The sequence below is a fragment of the Hakea prostrata genome, chromosome 8 (assembly GCF_041222555.1).
Source record: "Hakea prostrata isolate BN-2017 chromosome 8, UWA_Hpros_2, whole genome shotgun sequence".
In the NCBI taxonomy this organism is placed as follows: domain Eukaryota; kingdom Viridiplantae; phylum Streptophyta; class Magnoliopsida; order Proteales; family Proteaceae; genus Hakea; species Hakea prostrata.
This window is the reverse complement of record NC_142607.1, coordinates 48999361-49022156: the sequence shown is the minus strand read 5'-3', so window position 1 is coordinate 49022156 and position 22796 is coordinate 48999361. Positions and strand designations below refer to the sequence as shown.

At 43.3% G+C, this 22796-nt stretch overlaps 1 protein-coding gene across 1 annotated transcript; it reads right to left on the bottom strand.

Annotated features, from left to right (window-relative positions):
- Positions 1-259: 259 nt before the first annotated feature.
- On the bottom strand, positions 260-22736 carry LOC149008366 (P-loop containing nucleoside triphosphate hydrolases superfamily protein). The gene is given in 9 exon segments (XM_089167428.1): positions 260-1168; positions 2443-2660; positions 3138-3200; positions 3203-3233; positions 18652-18722; positions 18873-19014; positions 21656-21733; positions 22257-22361; positions 22449-22736. Coding segments are annotated over 9 exon segments (1137 nt in total). The 5' UTR covers positions 22617-22736; the 3' UTR covers positions 260-907.
- Positions 22737-22796: the final 60 nt, after the last annotated feature.

Genomic DNA, 22796 nt, shown 5'->3' with positions numbered 1-22796 from the left:
CTTGCCCCTATGGTTCCCAGGATTTTGGTGGTACTTATGGTGTCCAGTATTGGATGGACGCCATATGGATTCTATTAAATCCTAGCCACCCAAAATATGTTTCAGTTCGCTTTGAAGAAATTTTTTTTTCCTTTCTTACACAAGTTGGCTATATATGTACATATGGTGTTTCGAGTGACTGGATTTAATAAAGTCCAAATAGCGTCCGTCCAACACTCCGTCCAACACTCGACACCATAGGCACCCCCGTGTCAACAGCACTTGCCTAGCAAGATCCTGGTTTCGGTTTGGCATGATGAGTTGCGATTCTCAACCTCAATGGATAGAGGATCGTGTTCTCTATCATATCTGTCCCGTAGTAAGGAATCTACCTTTGAGTATTGATAAAATAAACCACTAAGTAAAACCCTCTTTTAAACATGTGATAGTAAGAGTGAGCCTGTGTGGGGACACAATCCTCTATCCGTCAAGGTAGAGAATCCCAATTCGTTAATCAGTACAGATTCTGAATTCCAATGTAGTTTCTGTTCGATCATCATACCAGTATCTTCCAGAGTTTGGATCCCCTACTTGTTAGGCTAGAGTCTATGTTTCTCTCACACTTCACCACATATTAAGGGTAGGATTCACCATTGAGTGCTGACAAAATGAATCAAAAGTGTGACACCAATAAATCCCATGTGATTCCCGACCTAATTTGAGATAGAAAAGTGTGAGGAAACACAAACCTCTACCCATTGACGTTGAGAACTGGTGACAGTGGTCAACCACCCAAAATGGGTCCGGGACCGACTAGCAAGCCAGGTTTCATTAAGATTTGTCTACGCAAATGATGAGAAAGTGATTCTCTTGAGCATAACAGGAAATGTGCTACATATAAATTTCAATAAAAATCAGTACAAGAGTATCAATGTCTGGAATCTGAGATTTCGGGAACATCATCTAGAGTGAAAGGACCAAGTTTGCCCATCCTAAACAGAGTAAGCAACTTCTTAGATACAATGGTGCGAGCCTCATCAGATGGCTTATGAGGGGGCACCTTCATTGCTTTCTGTAATGCAATGAACTGCTCTTCTATAAGACTCTCCAAATCATTCTCGTCTTCCATATTGCCATCAAATTCTGAGAATGTGAGGTAGAGTGAATGCTGGACCTGGGTAACTAAATCCTGTGAAAGAAAATAAAGGTTAGTTTGGGAAGAAAAATATTTGGAGATGCTTAAGATCAATAAATTAAATGATCAATAGAAATTCTGTCTTCATATAGTTTTGAAGTGTGAATTCTAATGAAGCACAGGATTTCACAGTAGACAATGTAGCAATCCAAAGCCAGAGGTAGTCTCAAGGGTTATGGAGCAAGCCCCATGGTTGGAAACGTTACCCTCGTTGAAGTCCTATCATCACATCAGAATTCTTCCTCTCTTGATGAAAAGTGGGAATCAATTACACAGCTATATGTTCCAAAGATATATGCGACACAAAATGTCCACTTTCATTGAAGCTATAAAAGTCCCTGGCTTTTGGTTCAGGAAGACTTAAGCAAAGTTTTCAATATATCACTGTGAGAAAGCTTGCAAGAAAACAATGTCTATAGTGATATCTGTTACCATACTTATTAATCAAACGTGTGAGACGCTTTCCAGGAAAAATCCTAGAGTGTGTTCCAAGTCCCAACTAAGTGCACTAAGGACTGGAATTCAAGCCTTAAGGCAGAAATTTCACCATTAAACTTCCACTTCATGCAACAAAGGAATGGCATCAGTTCATGCTGAAAGGTGATTTGGAGTCCTCAACAACAATCCCCAGATTATGCTAAGGAACAGACCAGATGCACATAATTGTAACCCTGATCTATCTCCCTTGGTCCATTAATTACCCCATCAATAGCAGCTCAGAAAATAATTTGGAAACCCGATTTAATTCAGTAGCAACAACAGATGAGCAGGGATTTGTCTCTTAAAAAAAAATACATCAGAAACAAAGCAAAATACAGAATGCTGAGGAAATAAGATGTCAGTCTGCAATGAAGTCAACCAGCCAAAAAGTGGTGGTCGACTACAAATTTGAGTAGGTTGGATGGCTTCAATGGCATGCAAGCACATAATCATTAAAAGTGACACACTGTAGCCAGAGACGTGTTTTCCTACTAAAACCTTTCACATAAATAACAATTATGATTAATACAGTGGCAAAATGCAATCAAATATTGGATTTTCAGTATTTGAGAGTATAGCATCCATAAATAATCCCAACCATAAAAGAAAAACCAATTGCTGGTACACATCAACATGTCTCAAAATTATAATATTAAATTAGCATAATTTTTTAGGGCAGAAAATTAGCATCATGAGTAGGTAAGAAAGCGAACTGAAAGCACCAATGAAATTTAAGGACTCTGATTATTGAATCATATAGCCTCATATAAGCCGAGTTGGTGACCTACCTCAATATACCACACATTAGAATCATCAAGCTGTTTCTTCTTTCTTGGCAAAAGGGCTTTAAGTTTATCCTGATTTTTGTCCTCAGATCCATATTTAAGTCTTTCTAAAACTCTGTTGTTCAAGTTCTTCCAATGAAGGGGAGTACCACGGCTGTTTAATACAGCTAGTATGTACTGGGCGAGACGTTCCTCACCTACAACTGAATCTTTCACCGAACCTGCTCATGTTTTGAATTGAAGTCATAATGTCAAATGCAGTGAATTATAAGAATATCACAAAACTGGCATGAAACCGCCCCCTGCCCCCCCCCCCCCGGAAAAAAAAAAAACTCAAATACCAGAGCAGACAATCAACATTACAAATTATCTCGGAATCTTCAAAAAAGGGATCCAAACAGGCCTTCAAACTCTTTACCATATTCTAGTTATCTAAGTTTCAAACGTTAAGAAGTTTACAACTTAGAGAGATGCCAAGACACTAAATTTAGCGATCCTTAGCCATTTCAGTTTGTTGTAAATGAAAGTTACTGCCCCTGTGACTGCATCCCAACCAATTGTCATATTGAATTTTAATTTTCTGTATGCAATCAAAGCTCAACAGAAAGGACAAATATTGTGCTGATGCTCAACTCCAGGAATATAGAAAATGTACTGTTGAAATGATGTCAGAAAAGTTCTTGGAAAGAAAACTAGACCTGTTACAGCAAGCTTTAGTCCAGTCTCTATATCTGGGATGCTTGGAACTAATACACCCGGGTGTCCAGAACATATATGCTAGGTTTATGAGCAATCTGTACATATAATTTTGCAGAGTTAGCATGTAAAATCACTAAGAACATTGATATACTATGTACCAAATTACCTGAGACACCAAGGCCTCAATACAAATGGGAAAGAATATAGATATTCAACAAAGTATGACTTTTTTCAACAAAATAACATATGAATTATCTACATACAAGGAGTAGACTCCATATTTTTGGGTCCCCTGCAAAAAAAGCACTGAATTCAATCACATATAAAATACTATTTAACTGGAAGGTTGAGTAGCCGACCCCATTTAGTTGGGACAAGGCTTATTGTTGTTGTTGTTGTTGTAACTGGAAGGTTGAGGGACCAGCCTTAAAAAAATGTTATCTTTATGGTATACCAGAATGGGGGACACTGGAACAGGACACAAGACATATTGTCGTAGAATCAGAAAGCTGCAGTAGCATATGAGACAATCTACAATCGGACTTGTTCATTTCTAGATGCCTCGGAGTGAAGGTGTCTAGAAAGCTAAGGGGAGAGCCTCCTTGAGATATTTTGGAATCCTCCGCAGGTTGGGTGGTGGAAGTTAAATGTTGATGGGTGCTACTGCTCCCTTGGTGATGCGTCCAAAATCTGCTCAGCCCTTGGATCTCCACGTGATGTCCTGCAAAACGAAAGCGTCAAATGTGGCCCAACCGCTGGGGTCGGGAGTCCACCTCCGAAGGCTAAGTCAGTTGATGAACTTAATCACAAACGGCTCGCTAGAAGCACGAGCTAATGAATGAAGAAACGGGAAAGGTGATCTAGATAGGGGGCGCCGTTTTTTTTTTTTTTTTGTTTTTTTCCAACCGTCTCGAGATAGTATTCTTTTTGACCGATTGATCCGTCCCTCACCTTGTATGGTAGTGAGGTTTATATAGAGTGTACCTTCGAATCTCCTTCGTTGGATGCACTCGAGCCTTCTTCGGGTAGTCGTTGGATCTTATCACTGAGATCCGTTGAGCGATAGACTTCTACTAGTTTGGGCTAGTAGAGGACTCTGAGATAACCGTTAGGTTATGCGATAGTTATCCCTTTGATGATGATTATCCGCGGCCGTCGGTTTGAGTCTGCTTTGTCATCGGGGTGATTACCCTAATCCATAAGTTAGATTAGGGCACGCTTGCGGCGAATAATCTTTCTTCTTCGACAAGCCATCTTCCGGATCCGGTTCGCTCGGGAGCGGATTCGGTTTTCTCCGTCTCGGCCGGGGTCGAGGGTCGGACCAGGTATGAACCCGGTCCGATCATAAACTCTCCATATCACGAGCCCCCCGGACCAAGCGTTCGGTCGATCCGAGGGCTTGGTTTTTAACTGGTTCGTCGTCGGGTGATGATCTCTGCGTGCTTCATTAAATGTCATATCACATTTAATGCGGTGGTCACTTTTCCTCGAGCGTTGTGAGTGTAAGGCCACGTATCTTCGTTGCGGTTGATCTGTCGTGGCTCACGTCATCCAAGCGACGGTTTCCGAACGCCTATTTCGGATTCGTGAGTTCAAACTTTCAAAACGTCTTTCAATCTTGATCGTTGATTTTGAATCAATCTCGATCGTTCGATTCCCGAACACTCGTGCGGGAGTTTTAAAAGCGGTTCGTTGTCTTCGTAGGTTTCATTCTTCTGTCGGAATTTGAACCTTTGTTGTGCCTTCGCGCCTTCTGCTCTCAAGCTTCCGTCTCCTTGAATCGGTAAGTTTCTTGGTCTTTTCTTTTTGTAGTTTCTTGAAACGAGTAATGGCGGACGATAGGGCTTCTTTAGTACCCCATGTTGGTGATAGCGGTGATGCTTTTGCTTCTCCTGCTCCCGAGCGGTCGGATAGTGATAACAAAACCCTAACCGTCCTCTGCGGGGAGTTCGCTGAAGTTTCTCAAAAGGTTTTGAAAGAAAAACCGAAACTTCTCTGTCCTTCTCGAGTCTGGATCTTCCAAGATTGTCGAGTCTTCTAGGCAGCCTCAAACCTCCGGGTCCAATGGTGGGCACTGGCTCTGTTCCTTCCATTTATAATGGAGAAACCCTTCTTTCAGCTGTCCAAGATTTTGACCTTCCTTCCTCTTATCGGGTTAGGGCTCCCCACCACGATGAGAGGGTTGATTCATCCCTTTGGGTCAATTTTCTCTGTACATAGATGCCTTTGAAAGCGGGGTTCGCTTTCCCTTTTTTAATCCTTTATTCTCCATGGTTTTGAATCACTGGAACATTTGTCCCGGAATGCTCCTCCCCAATAGTGGCGTCTCATCGTCGGCTTCTTGGGTTTGTGTTTTGAGCTTGGCATTACGCCATCTCTTTCTCTTTTTGTACATTTTCATGTTCTTTCTATCTCCCATCCTCCCGGATGGGTCTTTCTTTCCAAACGCAATAAGGCTGAACTTGATTGGAGGGGCAGCATCCTTGTCAAAGGAACTTGCCCTTCTAATCACAAAAGATGGCGCGAACGATACTTTTTCTGTCGAGCGCCTCCATCAGATCTTAACTTCCCGACCACCTGGAGGAGGTTTTACTTCTTCGTCCGAAAGTAACCGGGGCCTTCCCTTATCCAAAGAAGGCAGGGCGGCCATCGGGAAGATCAAATCCATTCCGTGGTATCAAGAGATACATGGATATGAAGTGGAGTATAACTCCATCCTTGATCTTGGGGCTTGGCTCATTGTGAGCTTCTAACCATCATCCTTTGATTTGGTGAAGTGATATGTCTTGGATTCGATTCTTGTCCTTCTTCTTTGCGGTGCCTCCCGAGCGGACCACAAAGCTGCGGGTGAAGGCCGCTAGGGCCGTTGTGACAGCCGAGCAACGATCGCCCGGGGTCTTGACTGCAGATCAAGAGGCTTCTCTTCCCTCTCCCGACCCCTCTTACGGGGGTATCGGGAATATCGGGCCGGCGTGCTTCGGGTAAGGGAAGAAACCAATGGTGGAGAGGGCTAACGTCTCTTCCTCCGTCCGAACCAAGAGGAGGCATGACACAATTGATGCTCCCTCCAACAAAAAATCCAAAGCTTCGACGGATGGTGAGGAGGTCTTCATCCCCCGGTGGACCACGAAGATGGCCGACGGGGTCCTCGGGATCTGAGAAAGCTGCAGTGGAGCTCCCTCGGTCTTGCTCCTTCGATCGCCGGGAGTTTGAAGCCCTGGATGACACCTCCCTTGTTAGTCAATCTACAAGGTACCGGTCTTCTTGCTTACTTATGTTTTCATAATTTCTTATGACTTCTTCGATATCTTCCGTCTTCCCGGGAATCTTGTGTTGAGCTTTTATCAACACATGGAAGCATTGAGCCGGGTTGGTGCACCACTCCTTCTGCAAACTTGTGAAGAAATTGGCCAAGGCCAATTCCGAAATAGACCAGTGACTCAGCTACCGTGGGCTGCGAAAAGCATGAGGAAAAGTGATCTCCCTCAGGAAGCTCTTGAAGCTTCGAGATTGTGTCTCGTGCCGGCGCAGGCCGGAAGCAAAGGCAGCTGCCACGTTGTTTGGTGACAGCCTTGAAATCAAAAGTAGGGAGCTCGAAGAACATCGAAGTTGGCAATCCCTAGCAGCCGAGCATATAAAGCCGGACCTTCGGAAGGGTGCATTCGGAAATACCGAACAGCGTACCTTTCTCCGAATTGCTAGGTTTCTACAACATTGGGCTTATCGCATGGGGCGAACGACGTTTGGGAGCGGATCCTTGGAACGATCCACGACCGACCTTGCTCCTTTTCGCGAGGTATGCCACCCGAGGTCTTCGGGAAAGTTGGTATGGATCTTCAGGGGGCTCGGGGAGAAGATGATCCTTTTCAGGTGACCCTCAATATGAGGCATATCCGAATGACGACCGGCACTTCCGGAGGAGAAATCACAAGCCGAGTCTCAAGTTGTTCTGTAGAGGATTCAGCCGATGCCACTCTTGAGGAAGGCTCTTCTCATGGTCTGAGAAAAGTCCTCCGACCGGGGTCCCTCGGGCAACAAGAAGAAAAGGCTTAGGGAGTTGTTCTTTTGTAAAGATGTACCCTCAATTTAATGAATAGACATTTCTTTATTCATGTTGGCCTCAAAATTTCCCGTCTCTGCCGAAGTCTTGCCTTGAATATCAAAGTATTAATGATAAAACTTATCACTTAACTTTTCATTCCTCGCCGAATAATGATCTTATAGAAATATTGTGAAGATGCATTTCGGGAAGATGCGTTAATCTTCCCCACTACTTCATTTATTGCAAAGTCCGCACGTTTCCCTTCGCGAAGTTCAAACGTTTTCTGCTTTTGTATACCATTCACTCTTTCCAATGAATCGGAAATACATCCATTATTTTAATGGCGGTGCGACGATTGGAGGTTTCTCTGCATCGGTGCTCGCTTCCACATGTTTCCATGTGGCATCCCTTCGACCGTTGATCTTGCTTTTGCGGATTTGACGTCGTTTCGATCGGGTCGTCGGTTGTCCTTAGCCTTCAACCGTCGTCTTATACCTTAGGCTATTTAAAGCCTTGTGGGTACTCTCCATCTATCCCGACTGCAAGATAGATTTGCTAAAGTGCCAAAGCAACCTTTCGTCCTTGGCTCCTTCCGTATTCCTCGTACTCCAACGACGACTCTATCCATTTCGAACAAGTGAGTTTTTTGATTTCTCATCTCTTTCCCCACTTCCCCCAAAGTAAACTCACGGTAGTTATACTTGGGGTTTAGTTTGTTGGTCATCGAGCTTTAGAAAACTAGGGTTTCCCCATTGTTCTTGTCGTTTATTTCTGTGTCGGTGGTTTTTTTGTTGTTTTGCATAGTGGCTCCCAAGATCAACCGAACTTTATCGAGCAAAATCTTGCAAGAAAGGTTGCGTCGGTGGTGGTTGGGGCCGGTGTGGTGGTTTCAGCTAGTGAATCCTCCAAGCGTAAGGCGGCTGCTGGCGGTGAATCTTCAAGTCGATTCTGCGGCTCGTTGATCCGTCCCTACGCCTCCTTTGCCAAGTGATGCTCGTCTTTCCCGGGAAGATCTTGATCACTCCGTTGCCGATGGTGCTGCCGGAACTCTGCTGGTGGCTTTTCTTTGGTGCACCCCCGAAGAAGACTCTTGGGCATCCGAGGCAACTATGTTGGCGTCGATGAAGGTGTGGTCCCGGGGTGCTGCTCTATTTCTAACTCTAGTGCTTGTTTGGCATCCTCCTCCTCTCCTTCGAGTTGGAGGATTTTGCCACCGGAAGCGCCGTCGGGTGACAAGTGATGAGCTCGGCCTTTGCTTGATGTAGTTCATCCTTCTCATCCTTCGCTGAATTAGTGTCAAACGAGTTTGAGGGGCGTTGGAATGGTGTCTGCTGCTCGAATGACTTACGAGAGCGCGGTTCTTTCCAAACTTCCGGATGAAGTCTTTACGAAGTCCTTGGTGATGTAAGTCTTTCTTCATTATCCTCGATTTTGAAAAATTACTTTTCTGCTCCTGCTACTCGAAAGTTGTTTGCGGGAGTCTTCTTGTAACTTCCACAACCAAGTGGAGCGGTTACTAGACTCGGTGGGTTGAGCAATGAAGTTTCTAGGCTTCGGGAAATCTCGAAGCTAAAGATGTTGAGATTGCTCGCCTTCGGAATCTAGCTTGGGAGGTGGCGGGAGAAAAGAATTCGATGATTGGTCGTCTTCGGTCGGACTTGGATGATGCCGGGGAGAAGATCCGGCGGCTGGAGCGGACAGTTGGAAAGTCGGGAGCTAAAGGATCGAAACATTACCCGAAAGGCAAGCTGTCGTTCCTTTGCCGAATCCCTTCAAGCGATGTTCGCGAGCTGCGTCTTCAAGTATTTACACGGTAACCTTTTGTTGATATGCTGAATGCTTATAACTTGGGGCGTCCGGGATGGTGAGACAGTATGGGAATCAATATTAAGGAAAGATCCTCATTTTGATACGACTCCCTACGGTCTTGTTTGCCATCTGAAGTATTTACCGACCAGGTATTCCTCCTCCGATTGGACCAAGGATAAGATTGATCCTCCACCTTCCGATCCGGATATTATGCAATATGGAAGATTCTCTGTTTATTCTCCGTGGAAGAAGTCAATTATGACGACTTGTACCGAATGCGAGTTTGGTGAGGACCATTCTTCTCTGGACAAGTTGGACAAAGGTATGAAATTGGAGGATTTTCCGAATATCGAAATATTTTTGTAATCCTCATTTCTTCTCTTCTTTTCCTTGACTCCCCACCAATGGTTGACTCATATGTTTGTTCTAGCAAAGTCGCGTCGATCTTGTATAACTTGTTAACATCCTGTTGACTTTCTTCTTTGATCAAAGATTGTATCCAGCTCTTGTAATTGTTTTGATCTGGCCTCTTTGGATCTTCGAAGAAATAAGAAATTACTTTATCTTGAACTTTGCTAGCCACTTGAATCGCCGTTGCATTAGGTCTTAGTTATGCGAAACAATGCCTTTACTTAAGGATTTCCGAGAAATACAATAAGTCGAGAACTCACTCGGGTTTTAAACCGTGCCTTATACTTAAGGATTTCCGGAGAAATACAATAAGTGAACTCACTCGGGTTTTAAACCGTGCCTTATACTTAAGGATTTCCGGAGAAATACAATAAGTCCGAAGGAACTCACTCGGGTTTTAAACCGATGCCTTATACTTAAGGATAATTCAAAAATTCAATAAGTCTCGAAGGAACTCACTCGGGTTTCAAACCCGCCTTGCAAAGGAACTCACTCGGATTTTCATCCGATGCCCCGACTTAAGAAAGTTCGAAAAATTTTCCATAAGCGTTGAAGTGTTGAAGGACCCACACGAATTTTCATCCGATGCCTTATAGTTGGATCTTGTTCTTGAATGTGGTGTATGATGCCCCCAATAAAAGATAGTTTGTTGAAAGCCAAAAATTGCATTGATTGAGTTGAAAATGATTACATCACGAACAAATTGAAATCATCCTCAAGGATAAAACTTTTTGAGATGCCTAGCATTCCACGACGATCCAACTCTTTACGGGAATCTATGTTCTTCATTAAGCTCTGAACCGACCGGTTTCACAACCATATAGGTCCTTCCCGGAAGGGTCCAATTTCTTTGGTGAGGTGGCTGGTGTTTCTCAACACCAAATCTCCGGCTAAGTCGACGATTCTTCACTCGAGTATTATAATGAGACCTATCCTTCTTTGATAATGTTGAGTTCGTGCTATTGCCTTTGCCGAACCGTCAACAAATCAAGACTATCAAGCAGTCCTTGTTCATTTGCTTTTTCCTCGAACTCACGATCCCGTCGTCCCCGCCATTATCTCCACAGTGCAATGCTTCGGATCCATATGCCAACTGAATGGAGTTTCTCCTGTAGGTGTTCGAACCGTAGTTCTATAACCCACAATACATTATGTAGTTCTTCGACCCAGAAGCTTTTCGCTAGTCTTCTCTTTATTCCTTCGTAGCTTGGTTAGTAACCTCTACCCATTGCTTTGGGGGTATGCCCGAGGACATACGATGCTCGATCATATATGTTCCACAAATTGCTCAAATTGTGGACGGTCAGCGAGTACCATGGTCGATGACAATTATCTTTGGAATCCCAAAGCGATATATGATTGATTCAAGCACAAATTTCTCCACTTTTTCTCGATAATTGTCATTCCTTCTACCCATTTTTTGAAGTAATCAATTGCTACTATCGATATTCCCGTCCGCCGATCCTTGGTGAATTTGCCCATGATATCAATTCCCCAATTGCAAAGGGAATGGGATTTAAATTGAAGTCATAATTTCCGCCGGGCGCTAAATCTGTAGCATGAATTTGTGATTACTACATCGACGAACGTAATCCATACAGCCTCTTGGATCTTAGGCCAATATAACCCAAGTCTTAGAATTTTGTGGGCCGGGCTCTGCCACCCATGTGAGGCCACAAATTCCTTCATGAACCTCGGCCAAAGCTGATTTTGCTCCTTCGGGGCCTATACATCTCATAAGGGTCCAGCATAAGATCTTTTGTATAGTCTCCCATTCGAATGACAAATCTAGCTGATCGAATCTTGATCAACCTTGCCTCTCTTTGGATCCTCGGGTAACTTGTCATCTCTTAGATATTCGATTATTGGATCCATCCGACACGTTCGCTTCAATATAAGAAATTTCTTTCTCATGATAACTTGGAAAAGTTACCTCTTCAATGTAGACCGAAGGGTCTAGATTCTTTTCCTTGGCATTGGCTAGTCGGGATAGCTCATCTCCCCTTTGAATTTTCATTCCTCGAAATCGAGATATCTTCAAATTCGAAATTGGTTAAAATCTCACTATCTCCGATATTTTTGCAGCTGGTTCTTTAATGCCATACTCCCCTGGACTTGGTTGACTATAAGTGAGAGTCACTATAAATAGTAACATCTGCAATAGCTAATGCCTTTGACAACCGAAGTCCTGCTATCGAGGCCTCATATTCCGCTTCGTTATTACTTGCATCAAATGCGAATCTCAAAGCATATCGAATAATAAATCTGCTGGACTTTTTAATAGAATTCAGCCTGCTCCATCTTTATTACTCGAACCATCCACATATACCTCCCAAGTGGTTGGTATAATGGGATCCTCAATGGTGGGTTCCCTTGTGCGGTAGTTTCTACTACAAAGTCGGCTAATGCTGAGCCTTGATTGCGTTCGGGCTTAAAGCTCACTTGGAACTCACTTAGCTCAACCGACCGGATACCATCCTTCCGGACAAATCGGGTTTTTAAGAACTTTACTAAGAGGAAAAGTTGTAAATACCTCAATTGGATGAGCACGAAAATATGGCCTTAGCTTCTCCCATCATGCGCCCTTCTTTTATCTCGTCTCTCTCCCTCTTCTTTCCCTTTGTTTCTTATCTTTCTCCCGAACAAATCTCTTTGACCGAAAGGGATGTCGCTAGATATAGCTGTAATATTTCCCCCTTCTCCAGTGCGACGGATCGGTGGTTGTCCAAGTGCTTCTTTTAATTCCTCAAAGCTTTACGGCACTCTTCGGTCCACTTTGCTTCCTTCTTGCCCTTGGTCTTTAAGTGCCTTGAAGAAAGGCAAACATTTTCTCGCTTGGAGATAAATCGATTTAAGGCAACAACTCTCCTGTCAAACATTGTACATCCGACGGTTTTGGGAGCCTCCATATCAATCGAGCTTGTATTTTGGCGGGATTTGCCTCAATTCCCCTCGTGATACCATGAAACCCAAGAATTTGCCCAGGAGACTCCAAAGGCACATTTTTCGGGTTCAACTTCATTTGATGTTTCCTCGATCTTGAAAAACCTCGATCAAATCTGCAATGTGATTTGCTTTTGTAAAGCTTTTCACCAGCATGTCGTCAACATATCTTCAACATTCTTTCCTATCAGCTCTTTGAAAATCTTGTTGACGGCCCTCGATATGTTGCTCTGCATTCTTCGGCCAAAGGCATGACCTTGTAATAATAGCTTTCACGATCAGTCATGAAAGCCGTATACTTCTCATCCTCCTTATTCATAAGGATCCGATTATACCCGAGTAGGCATCCATGAAACTTAAAGTTTCATATCCTGCGGTAGCATCCATCAAGAGGTCAATCCGAGGCAGCGGGTAGCAATCTTTTGGGCAAGCTTTGTTTAGATCCGTGTAGTCTGTACACATCCTCCACTTCCCATTCGCCTTTTTCACCATCACCACGTTGGCCAACCAAGTTGGGCACTCGATTGGTTCTATGAAACCAGAATTCTTAAGTTTTTCAACTTCGTTCCGAGCGGCTTCATACTTTTCAATAGAGAAATTTCTTCTTTTACGTATCCTTTGGTTTCGCCTTAGGGTCTATCCGAGTTTGTGCTCTGCAATGGCCCGATCGATCCCGGCATGTCCTCGGCGACCATGCGAATACATCTTTATTCAGTTGAAGAAATAACTTCAACTCATCTTTAAACTCTTCCAGTTGTTCGGACCCGATATAAGTAATCTTTTTCTCATCCTCGGTACACAGCTGGATTTGCTCCGATTTCTCCATTGGTTCGGGCCTTTGCATCTCTGTCTCTTCCCGATCATCTCGAACTTCTATGGGAGGGCGATAACCTTCCTCGGACCCTCCTTGTCTTTTAAATAGGCAACATAACAACTGCCGAGAGATCTTCGGTCGGAGGAGACTTGACCGATTCCCATATCGGTCGGGAATTTTATCTTCGGTGCTTTGTCGAAACAATAGCACCTATCTTGGATAAAGATGGTCGCCGAGAATCATATTATAGGCTGGTAGTTCTCGAACCACCAAAAAATTGATTCGGACAGTTGTTTCTTTAGGAAAACTTCCAATGGAAAGATCCAAGCTGAACCGATCCTTCCGCTCTGCAGATGACCACCAAAAGCCATATAGGTGTGTAGATGAAGGTTTCATCAAGTCTCGATCCACCTTCAATTTTTGATACACTTCGTAGAAATTAGGTCAGCTGCAGACCCTGTATCAATCAATACTCTATGCACTTCCCGCCGTGCAATCTCTACCTTGATGACTATAGCATCATCATGAGGTAAACAAACGTCTCTTTCGTCTTCTTCGCTAAAGGTGATAGAATCTTCACCATTCAGCTTCTTCCGCTTCTGCGCCTCTCCGGATCCAACAAATTTGGATTTGGTTTTGAGACTCCGGAATGATTCGGGCTCTGGTCCCCCGAAGATGGTAAGGATGGGTGGCCGAGGGCAGCTTCAATCACCTCCTTGCCTTTTTTAGACTTCGGGGCCTCCCTCGATCGTTCGAACTAACCGACGATCCCTTTTAGGAGCAGCCGCCGTGGCCCACGTGGCTCCTCCCTTCTCCTGCTAACAAACGGACAGATGTCCACGAGATATCAATCTCTCAATATCGCCTTCCGATGACGACGATCATTAGTGTAATGACCATAGTCCTTGTGGAATCGGCAATACTTTTCCCGATCCTGCTTTGCTCTCCGGGTTTCAAAAGAATTTTGGCGGCCACTTCAAAATATTTTTCTTTTGAGGATATTCAAAATATCGGCCCGAGGAGCATTCAATGGAGTGTACTCACTTCTACCGGGGATCTTTGGCGCCAAGGTTGGGATTTTCCAACCCGATCGCGAACATTCTTCTTTGGCTCTCCTTCGCTCGGGAGCCTTTTGTTCCTTATTGGAGACTTTATTATCTCCTTGGCGCGCATCTAGAATCTCCATGACTTCACTCCTCGGCATCTCTGTACCAACTCGGCATAAGTCGTGTTATCCTGTGTAATAACTCCGGAGTTTCCGATTTGTGAGTCTGTGAATAGGCGGTTCGCTACTTGTTCATCCAAGTTTTCTATCTCCATCGTCACTTTGTTGAATCTTTTCGAAACTCTCGATCGATTCGTTCTTTCCTTGTTTGCGGTACGGTTTCTTCCGTTTTCTTGACCTGTATCCCACTCGGATCGCCCTATGAATTGGCGCGCCAATTCGTCAGTTCGATCCTTCCCGAGGGGAGGTTGAAAACCACTTTTGTGCCGCTCCGGTTGAGATGAACCGAAACCCGCATAAAATTTCATCGGATTACAGCGCCATGGTCTTGGTAATGCCGTGTGGCTGTTGGATCTCCGGAGCCATCGAATGTTGAGAGGTAGGCAAGCGGGTTATGGGAACCGATATCCCGCAATTGGCTCCAAGGAGTCTTCCGAATGATGAGTAAATATCCTCGATTATTCTTCCCTTAGCCAACTGCCCCTAACTTCTCATTGTGTTGGCCAATTCTTGACCAATCGGTCGGGTGATCTTCGACAATCGATCCGACCTCGATTAACACGATCATCCGTGCTCTCGATCATCACGAACAGCCCGTCCTTCACGACGTTTCTCTCGTCCGCTGCTCGATCATCACGAGCGGTTCTTCGGCGGTGGTGGTGGTTCTTACCCGTATCCAACCTTGTATTTGAATCGGTTGTACTCTCTTGCGGTCGTCGACCGTCGCCTCGCCTTGGTTGATCGTCAATCCTCCGAAGTCCTCGGTCTCCTTCACGGAAATTCTGATCAACATTCCGGTCTTCAGCCATTCTTTGGTCACGTGGCAATGCCGTCTCCCCTGAATCGTGTTGATCGGTTCTTGTGGTAAAACCACTCGTCGGTGAGCACGCGGGTGCTTGGCTCACCTCCAGAGTTGAATCTTTACCTGATCCAATTGATCTTGGATTGTATCGGGAGGAAGATTCGTCCTCCCTGGCCATCATCCACCTCGATAGGATTTTGGCTTTCTGGGGAATATTTGGATTATTCACCCCGGTATCTCGAACACCGGAATTGCGTTGTGCGGCGCTGTCGATCGTCCCATGGCTTTTCAAGTCTTTCCCACGGCGGCGCCAAATGATCGTCCAAAATCTGCTCAGCCCTTGGATCTCCACGTGATGTCCTGCCAACGCGTCGGTGTGGCCCGCCGGGGGCGTGGGTCCACCTCCGAAGGCTAAGTCGGTTGATGAACTTAATCACAACGGCTCGCTGAAGCACGAGCTAATGAATGAAGAAGCGGGAAAGGTGATCTAGATCGCGCGATAGTTTGGATCTATCGGTATGTTCGAACTCGAGTCTCGGATGTATTCTTTTGATCGATTGATCCCTCCCTCACCTTGTATGGTGTGGGTTTATATAGGTGTCCTTCGATCTCCTTCGTTGGATGCCTCGAGCCTTCTTCGGGTAGTCGTTGGATCTTATCACTGAGATCCGTTGGCGATAGACTTCTACTAGTTTGGGCTAGTGAGGACTCGGATAACCGTTGGTTATCGTGTTATCCCTTTGATGATGATTATCCGCGGCCGTCGGTTGGTCTCGTCTCGGGTGATTACCCTAATCCGGGGGGGGGGTTTTTCTCCGCCCGCCCCCCGCCGGGCGCGCCCGGGGGGGGGGGCGGTTTTTTCCCGCCCCGGCCGGGGGGGGGGGGGGGGGGGGGGGGCGGGGGGGGGCCGGCAACCCCCCCCCCCCTCTGGACCGCGGGGGGGGGGGGGGGGGGGGGGGGGGGGGGGGGGGGGGGGGTATGGGGGGGGGGGGGGTTGTGGGGTTGGACAAACAAAATGGCAGAGGTTGGAGCAATAATATGTCGGTTGGAGAAAGCAATGGAGTTGGGGGTGCAAAAGCCATGCCCCAAAAGTCATGGATTGAGGCAGATTTGGTGGCAGCAGTGTGGGCATTTCTATGCTGCAAGATCCCATGGAAAGTTTTGTACAGATGGTGGAACATTCAGGATTATGTGGGGGGGGGGGATTGACTAGAAAATTTCTCACTGTTTTTGGGAGGCAAACACAGTTGCAGACTGGCTAGCAAAGGAAGCGGCAACGTCAAGATCAAATCAAGTGAAGGACTCGCCCAGAATGATGGAAATGGAAATTCAGATGGAGGATGCAAGATATAGGCTTTAATTTTCTTCAAGAAGGCTCTTTGAAGGGGTTGAAGCTTGTTTGCAATGGAGTCTTCAATTAATCTCTGTAAAGTTTGCATATTTTTTTCGCTTGTTAATGAAATCAACCCTTTAGCAGGAAAAAAACCACATGTGACGATCTGCCACCAACAGTTGTCAAGGCCAGCCCATGTTGGAAGGGCCCGGTCACTAGGCAACCTAAAAAGGCGTCCAGAAAGGGGTGTCTGGACACCTAGGCAACCTATTTTTCCATCAAAGAATTTCACAAACCTCAATAAATCCTCAAGTTGATCATACCCACCCATGAAAAATCTTTCAACAGGTCAATATATGCCTCGTACGTACCAACTAATTGCCCTTGCATACAGCAACAAGAAGCAGCCTTGTCCCAATTAATTGCCCTTGCATATTGGCACAAAATTCAGCAGCAAACTGAACATGAATTGTCCAAGCCCCAATCTTTTAATCCAACTCCCCTAAGTGGTTCTATGTGTGAGAAACCATTCTTTGGAGATGAAGGCATCACATCATCTTCAGGTTGGTAGCTCATACTTGGAGCATCTGATGACACAGAATTCTCAATATCAAAGGCTAATCGGCAATCTTATACATCGCCATGTATAACCCAACCTAATATGTCCTTTCTGTCTTTGGAACCAAGCAACTTAGTTTACCATGGAAGGAATCCAGAAGGTAAATTTAGTATTTTCATGCTTAAGCCGAATGATCAGTCAGTTTGTGGAAACACCCAACATAGCTCATTGGGAGGTGGTGCATTGTGTACTAAAATATCTTTGGGGTGCCTAGGGAGGAGTCTGATGAATCCCTGTAATGGTACACCAATATTGTTGGATACTCTGATGCAGATTTGAGATGATGATCAGAGATCTACTACAAGCTACTGCATGTGCTTGTCAGAAGTAACATTTTTAAGGGTGCCCAGTCACAATAGCTGATTATGATAAGTTCCTCTGTGACTGAACTAGGTTCAAGCATTTCTATGGAATCCATGTCCTGATCCTTGGACTGAGGATCCTTAGTTAGTTAGTCCACAGGTTTCAGAAAGAGCCGCCGCTCCTAATAAGTGTACAACTGAGAAACATCAGTATCAAATCTCCTCCATAAGATTGCAACCCCAAAAAAGCATCAAATCTTGGACAAGTCCTTGTAAAAGTATAAGCCTTCTGTCTTTTCCATTAGGTATTACAAATCCCAGTTTGCAACTTGACCAAAGAAAATTCATCTGAATCTGTTCAAATAAAGTCTACATGTTAGCAACATAATGAGAGGACCATTGTTTTGTCATGAGGTCTAGGTAACTTAAGTGTTGGATGGGACCTTGACACGGGGTGACACAAAGCCTACCAAGACACTAGGATGCCTAGGCATCACTTGAAAATTACGCTGCTAAGGAGCTTCAGTTAATATTAGCTCATCTCCCTTGGACTATTTTTACATCTCCTAGCTATCAATTTCTTTTCCATGCTTTAAGCGACTAGTTCCACCTTGATTTTCACTGGCAATATTAGGATCCGGCAAGACAATCAACTCTACACTGAACTGGAGGCAGCTTGTACACTAAGAATCTAGCACTACAGTCAGCTTCCTTATGCTTTTGTTTTACATCTTTCCTTCTGCAACTTGTTAACACTATTCTTGATTCCCACCCCCCCCCCCCAAAAAAAAAAAAAAAAAAAAAAAAGGGATGAATATCTGTTCCCAATATTAAATTGTCCTTTCAGTTTGTAGAACATGGCAGACAGGTCCCTTTTAATAGATATGCAATTAAAAAGAGGTGCATAAATCCAAATTAAATCATGATCTTTGAGATTCTTGATTTACATTAAATGCAATAAGATCATCAGCAAAGGCACCAGACACCATTCGGATCCCTCAAAACCTACAAAGGAAAGAAGTATTTACATAATTCCAATCCCAATATTATATTATAACGTGCTGATCTACACGAAAAGTTAAATGAATTGCTTGAAACAAAACAAGGAAAGAGAAATTCCCCCCCCCCAACCCCACACACACAAAAAAAAAAAAAAAAAGAGATAACAATATATGAAATTCGAGGAAAATTTATCAATTAGACAATTACTGACCTTATATCCAGCTATATCTTGAGTTACACCTGGCAAAGGTCCAACTATGGCTCGCTTCATCTTTTCCTGCACTATGAAGAATATCAAAGGAATCATGCTCAATATCCAGCTATATATACTTGTTTATAGAACCAAGAAACGAAATAATGATGACAAATTTGTTTTTTTCAACTAATAATACAAGTCAAGAGTTCATTAACTAATGATTTAAGACCCATTACCAGGAAAGCGAGAAGATGCAATTTGATGGATGGAATTGATAAGAGACGATTTGCCAACATTAGGCACACCAACCACCATAACAAGAAGAGTAGGCTCCTTGGAAATCCGTTCCTTCAACTTCAGCTCCACAAGGTCAAGAAGCTTTGGAGCAGAAAATCAGAATATTATGAAAGATGCATGAAACTTAGATGCCCAAAAATGAAATCATAAGCATTTTAACAAACCCAAGAGAGAAAAAATCTATAGCATATAAAAATGACAGTAGTGGAATTGGTCTTAGACATAAATAACCAGCAGAAACAAAAATTACAGAAGGTTCATGTGTCAGAGTTCATTTAATTGGATACTTTGGGAAGTGATCTATCATTTTGCTGTCTTACGCTGTATTTTTACTTTTAGCTCCCTAGGGAGGTGTGTGTAATTTCTCATCTCATGCTAGCTAAGCAATATAAAAGGGGGAGAGTCAAAACTCTCTCACATATGATTCCAGTGTTCTTCCTCTCCTCTCCTCCTCCTTCAACCTTCTACTCTCATATCATTGCTTTCTTACAACCTTTAATTCAAACAATTTAGTTAATTGATGTTGCTCAAAGTATAAAGAAGAAGAAAATAGCAAGTGCCACACCCACCTGAGATGCACATTCATAACTAAGACTTGTTGAGCCTAGAAGTTTCCAATTATATTATTTGTTTAGGATATCAGAACCACTGTGTTATTTGCATTTGGGTGTACTAACAAGTGTTTTAATGTGCAAGGAGATTCATGATACACAAGCTAATAAGAGGCAATAGTCAAAGGAAGAACAAGGCAATAAGGCATGTTGATTGAATGAAGAACTAACTAATCTTCTGTGACTTGAAAGATCAAGGAGCTAAAGGCAACATCAAGTTGAAGGCATCTTTCAAGGAACAGTATCCCAATTCACCTTTCTGACTGTTCATAATTCATCTAGATTTCAGGAAGTAGAGTTTGTGACATCACTTGACTTTTTTTGAAGAGAAAAAACCATGTCTCAAAGACTTACTTCCCATGTTCATGCAAGGACAACATACTGTTTTGATCAGAAACCGGACCTGCATCATGCCAAGCTTATCCCATAATTCTATAAAGCTCAAGATTTTGGTGTAGCTTGAAGTATGAAGAAGAAAAGAAGGACTAGCCACCTCATTGAGCCCATGGGAGTGCAATAGAGGCCATGTGTGGTATGCTTAAGGATCTTGGTGCCATTATGTGGATGGTAAAGGAGCATCTTCTACAAGAGCTGGAGATGTCAAGACTGCCTAATTTAGTATTTTCTTTAGTTACTACTATGTGTTACTTGTATATGAATATGTTAGATTTTATTTTTTTTCCTATTTTCCTTGTCCAAGCAGTTGTTCTGAAATATTATAGTTTCTATTTTGTAATCCAACTTTAGTTTGTTAACTCTCCAGTAGCCATAGAGAGTTACAATTGTTTCTTATAAAGTTTTAACTTTACTAGTACAATAGAAATACAACACCCCCCCCCCCCCCCAAAAAAAAGGGAACAAAAGAGGCCAATAAAGTGGTACAATTTGAGCCAATAAGAAAAGAAGTGTTTGATGCCATGTTGCTATGTGAGACAGAGGAGACACCTTATGTCTGTAAGAGACAAACCAAGGGTATATGTGAGACAATGCAGGGACTTGCTCATACTCTCCTCACCATTATCTTCTACTTCTCTTTGTTTATAGTTTTATTATTTCTGCAATAACCCAGTGACTGAGAAGAGTTGGAACTGTTCTACATCATTTTGCTGTTGGATGACCCTTTGAAGACTGTCTGCGTGTCTGTCTGAAGGTTACCGGAGTTATACTTTGAAGACTCGATTTTATACCCTTCAGCTCTTTGTAACAGATACTTCTCAGCAGCAGACTTCAAGCAACTGGAACTTCAAATCGGACCTTTGGTTACAGGTTTGCAATCTTATTTTGACACTGTAATACCCTTTCATGACCTCTCCTTCGACAGCAATATGAGCATCATCTGTTAACTGATTTGTCTATAGTTACAAGTTGCTAAATTTGGATCCAACTTTCCTGATTCAAACCCTGTCATAGCTCAGCATCCAGCCATCCTCAATAGGGATGGCCATCCTCAATAGGGATAACCATCAGAGTGTCCAAGTTGCTAACTCTGGTAACAGAAATTAGTATTGTTTGTGTCGCCTCTGGTTAGGCCTCAAACCCACAGTCCTGCTATAAGTTGTCAAGGGTCCTAAGAGTTGAAACACCTTACTATTTGGGTGATCTTATTTCAGTTGATGACTACATGTTCTAACCATCTGGTATTATTTTGAATGATCCTACAATGAGATTGGTTCTTAGTTAATTAGTGAATTCCAACTTGAGGTCTAAAATCCAAATAAAATTGCTTCTGTTAGGACTTAGGTGTTCAAACCAGGAAGCATCAGGGGACAATTTCACCAATACACATTCAACTTAAGAAGAACAAAATGCAAAATATCATGTGACTTAAAATGAAAATCCTAATAGCCATCACGCCTGAAAAGGTTTTCACTTAGAAACCAGACTGATGAGGCCAAATATTGATCACATGGTTGTTAAGGCTGCACCTAAGTGGTGTGTTGGGACCTTGTGACAGCATGACTTCGATTAAATCATTCTTTTTTAATACTTTACAAGCAAATGTCGATTCGTAATTATTGTTTCTCATCAATATGCTAATTTTAGATTCAGACTAATTAAAGAAAATTGAAATGCACTGTAGTATAAGAAAATCACAGAAAGCATCAACTGACCTTTCTAACAGAACCTTTGTTGTGTGCGTTTATCAAAAGACAATCTTGCTTATGCGAATCAAAATATTGAATCCATTTCTGCAGATATCACCTTGTCAGATGTCATGCTCATTGTCAAAGCCACATAAAAACAACATACCGACAGAATCCAAACAATCAACAGTCCATTGAGTTGGGTAATAGAATTCCAGACTCAACTTAACAGATTTGATACCAACAACTTGGGGGATGGCTACAAAAAAACCCTGTTCTACAATTGCAATCCATGAATTTGACAAAACACATTTTTCAAAGTCCTTGACCCAGAAAAGTTGGCAAAAAGATTCAAGAATTAGTAACCAAAACACATGGATTAGTTGGGGTGGGTGGGTGGAAGGTTTTGAAGTAAAATAGAGAAAGTGTACTACTCATATCACTTTGTTCCGTACTAAAAAAAAGATTATTGATTAAGATACGCTACTGTCTGATAATCCATAGAAAACAAAGTAACTCTAAAATTTATTAGTAGGAAGTATTGTTTCATATGCATTATGAAATGGAAATTTTGGAAGGGATAATGATAAAGATTCAGGAGGAAAATACAAATAGCAGAACCACATACATGCATTATATTGGGATTGGCCAAATCCTTCTTATTCAAAGCAATGATACGCCTTTTGGAGGAAAGTACAGGTTGCAGGTCCTCATGAGCAGAAGACAATGGAATCTGTTCCAAAACATACAAGAGAAAGAAAACATCAGAACAATCATACAACTATGAGAGACAGAGAAGGAGAAACAGAAGCTAACTAACACGAGAATCTCTGACTTCGATGACGAAGTCTGCAAACTTGAGACGGTCTCGAATAGCACGAGTGGCGGCAGCCATATGACCAGGAAACCAGTTGATAACGCCACCACCCATGTTGAATCCCATCTCCCCCAAACCCTTCTTCACCATCTTCCCTAACCCTCCACTCATCTCTCTCTCTCTGTCTTCTTCTCCTTCTTCGCCCTTGTTCTCTGCTTTTCTCTCAGAAGATACTAGAGTGATTCAATCTAGCGTTCATACGTCAAATTGGGTCTGAAAAACACGTCGCAGCGGACCGGGTTGAACCGGGACTGTCATTGCCCTCTTTGTGAGCCATTCTCTCCCCCCTTC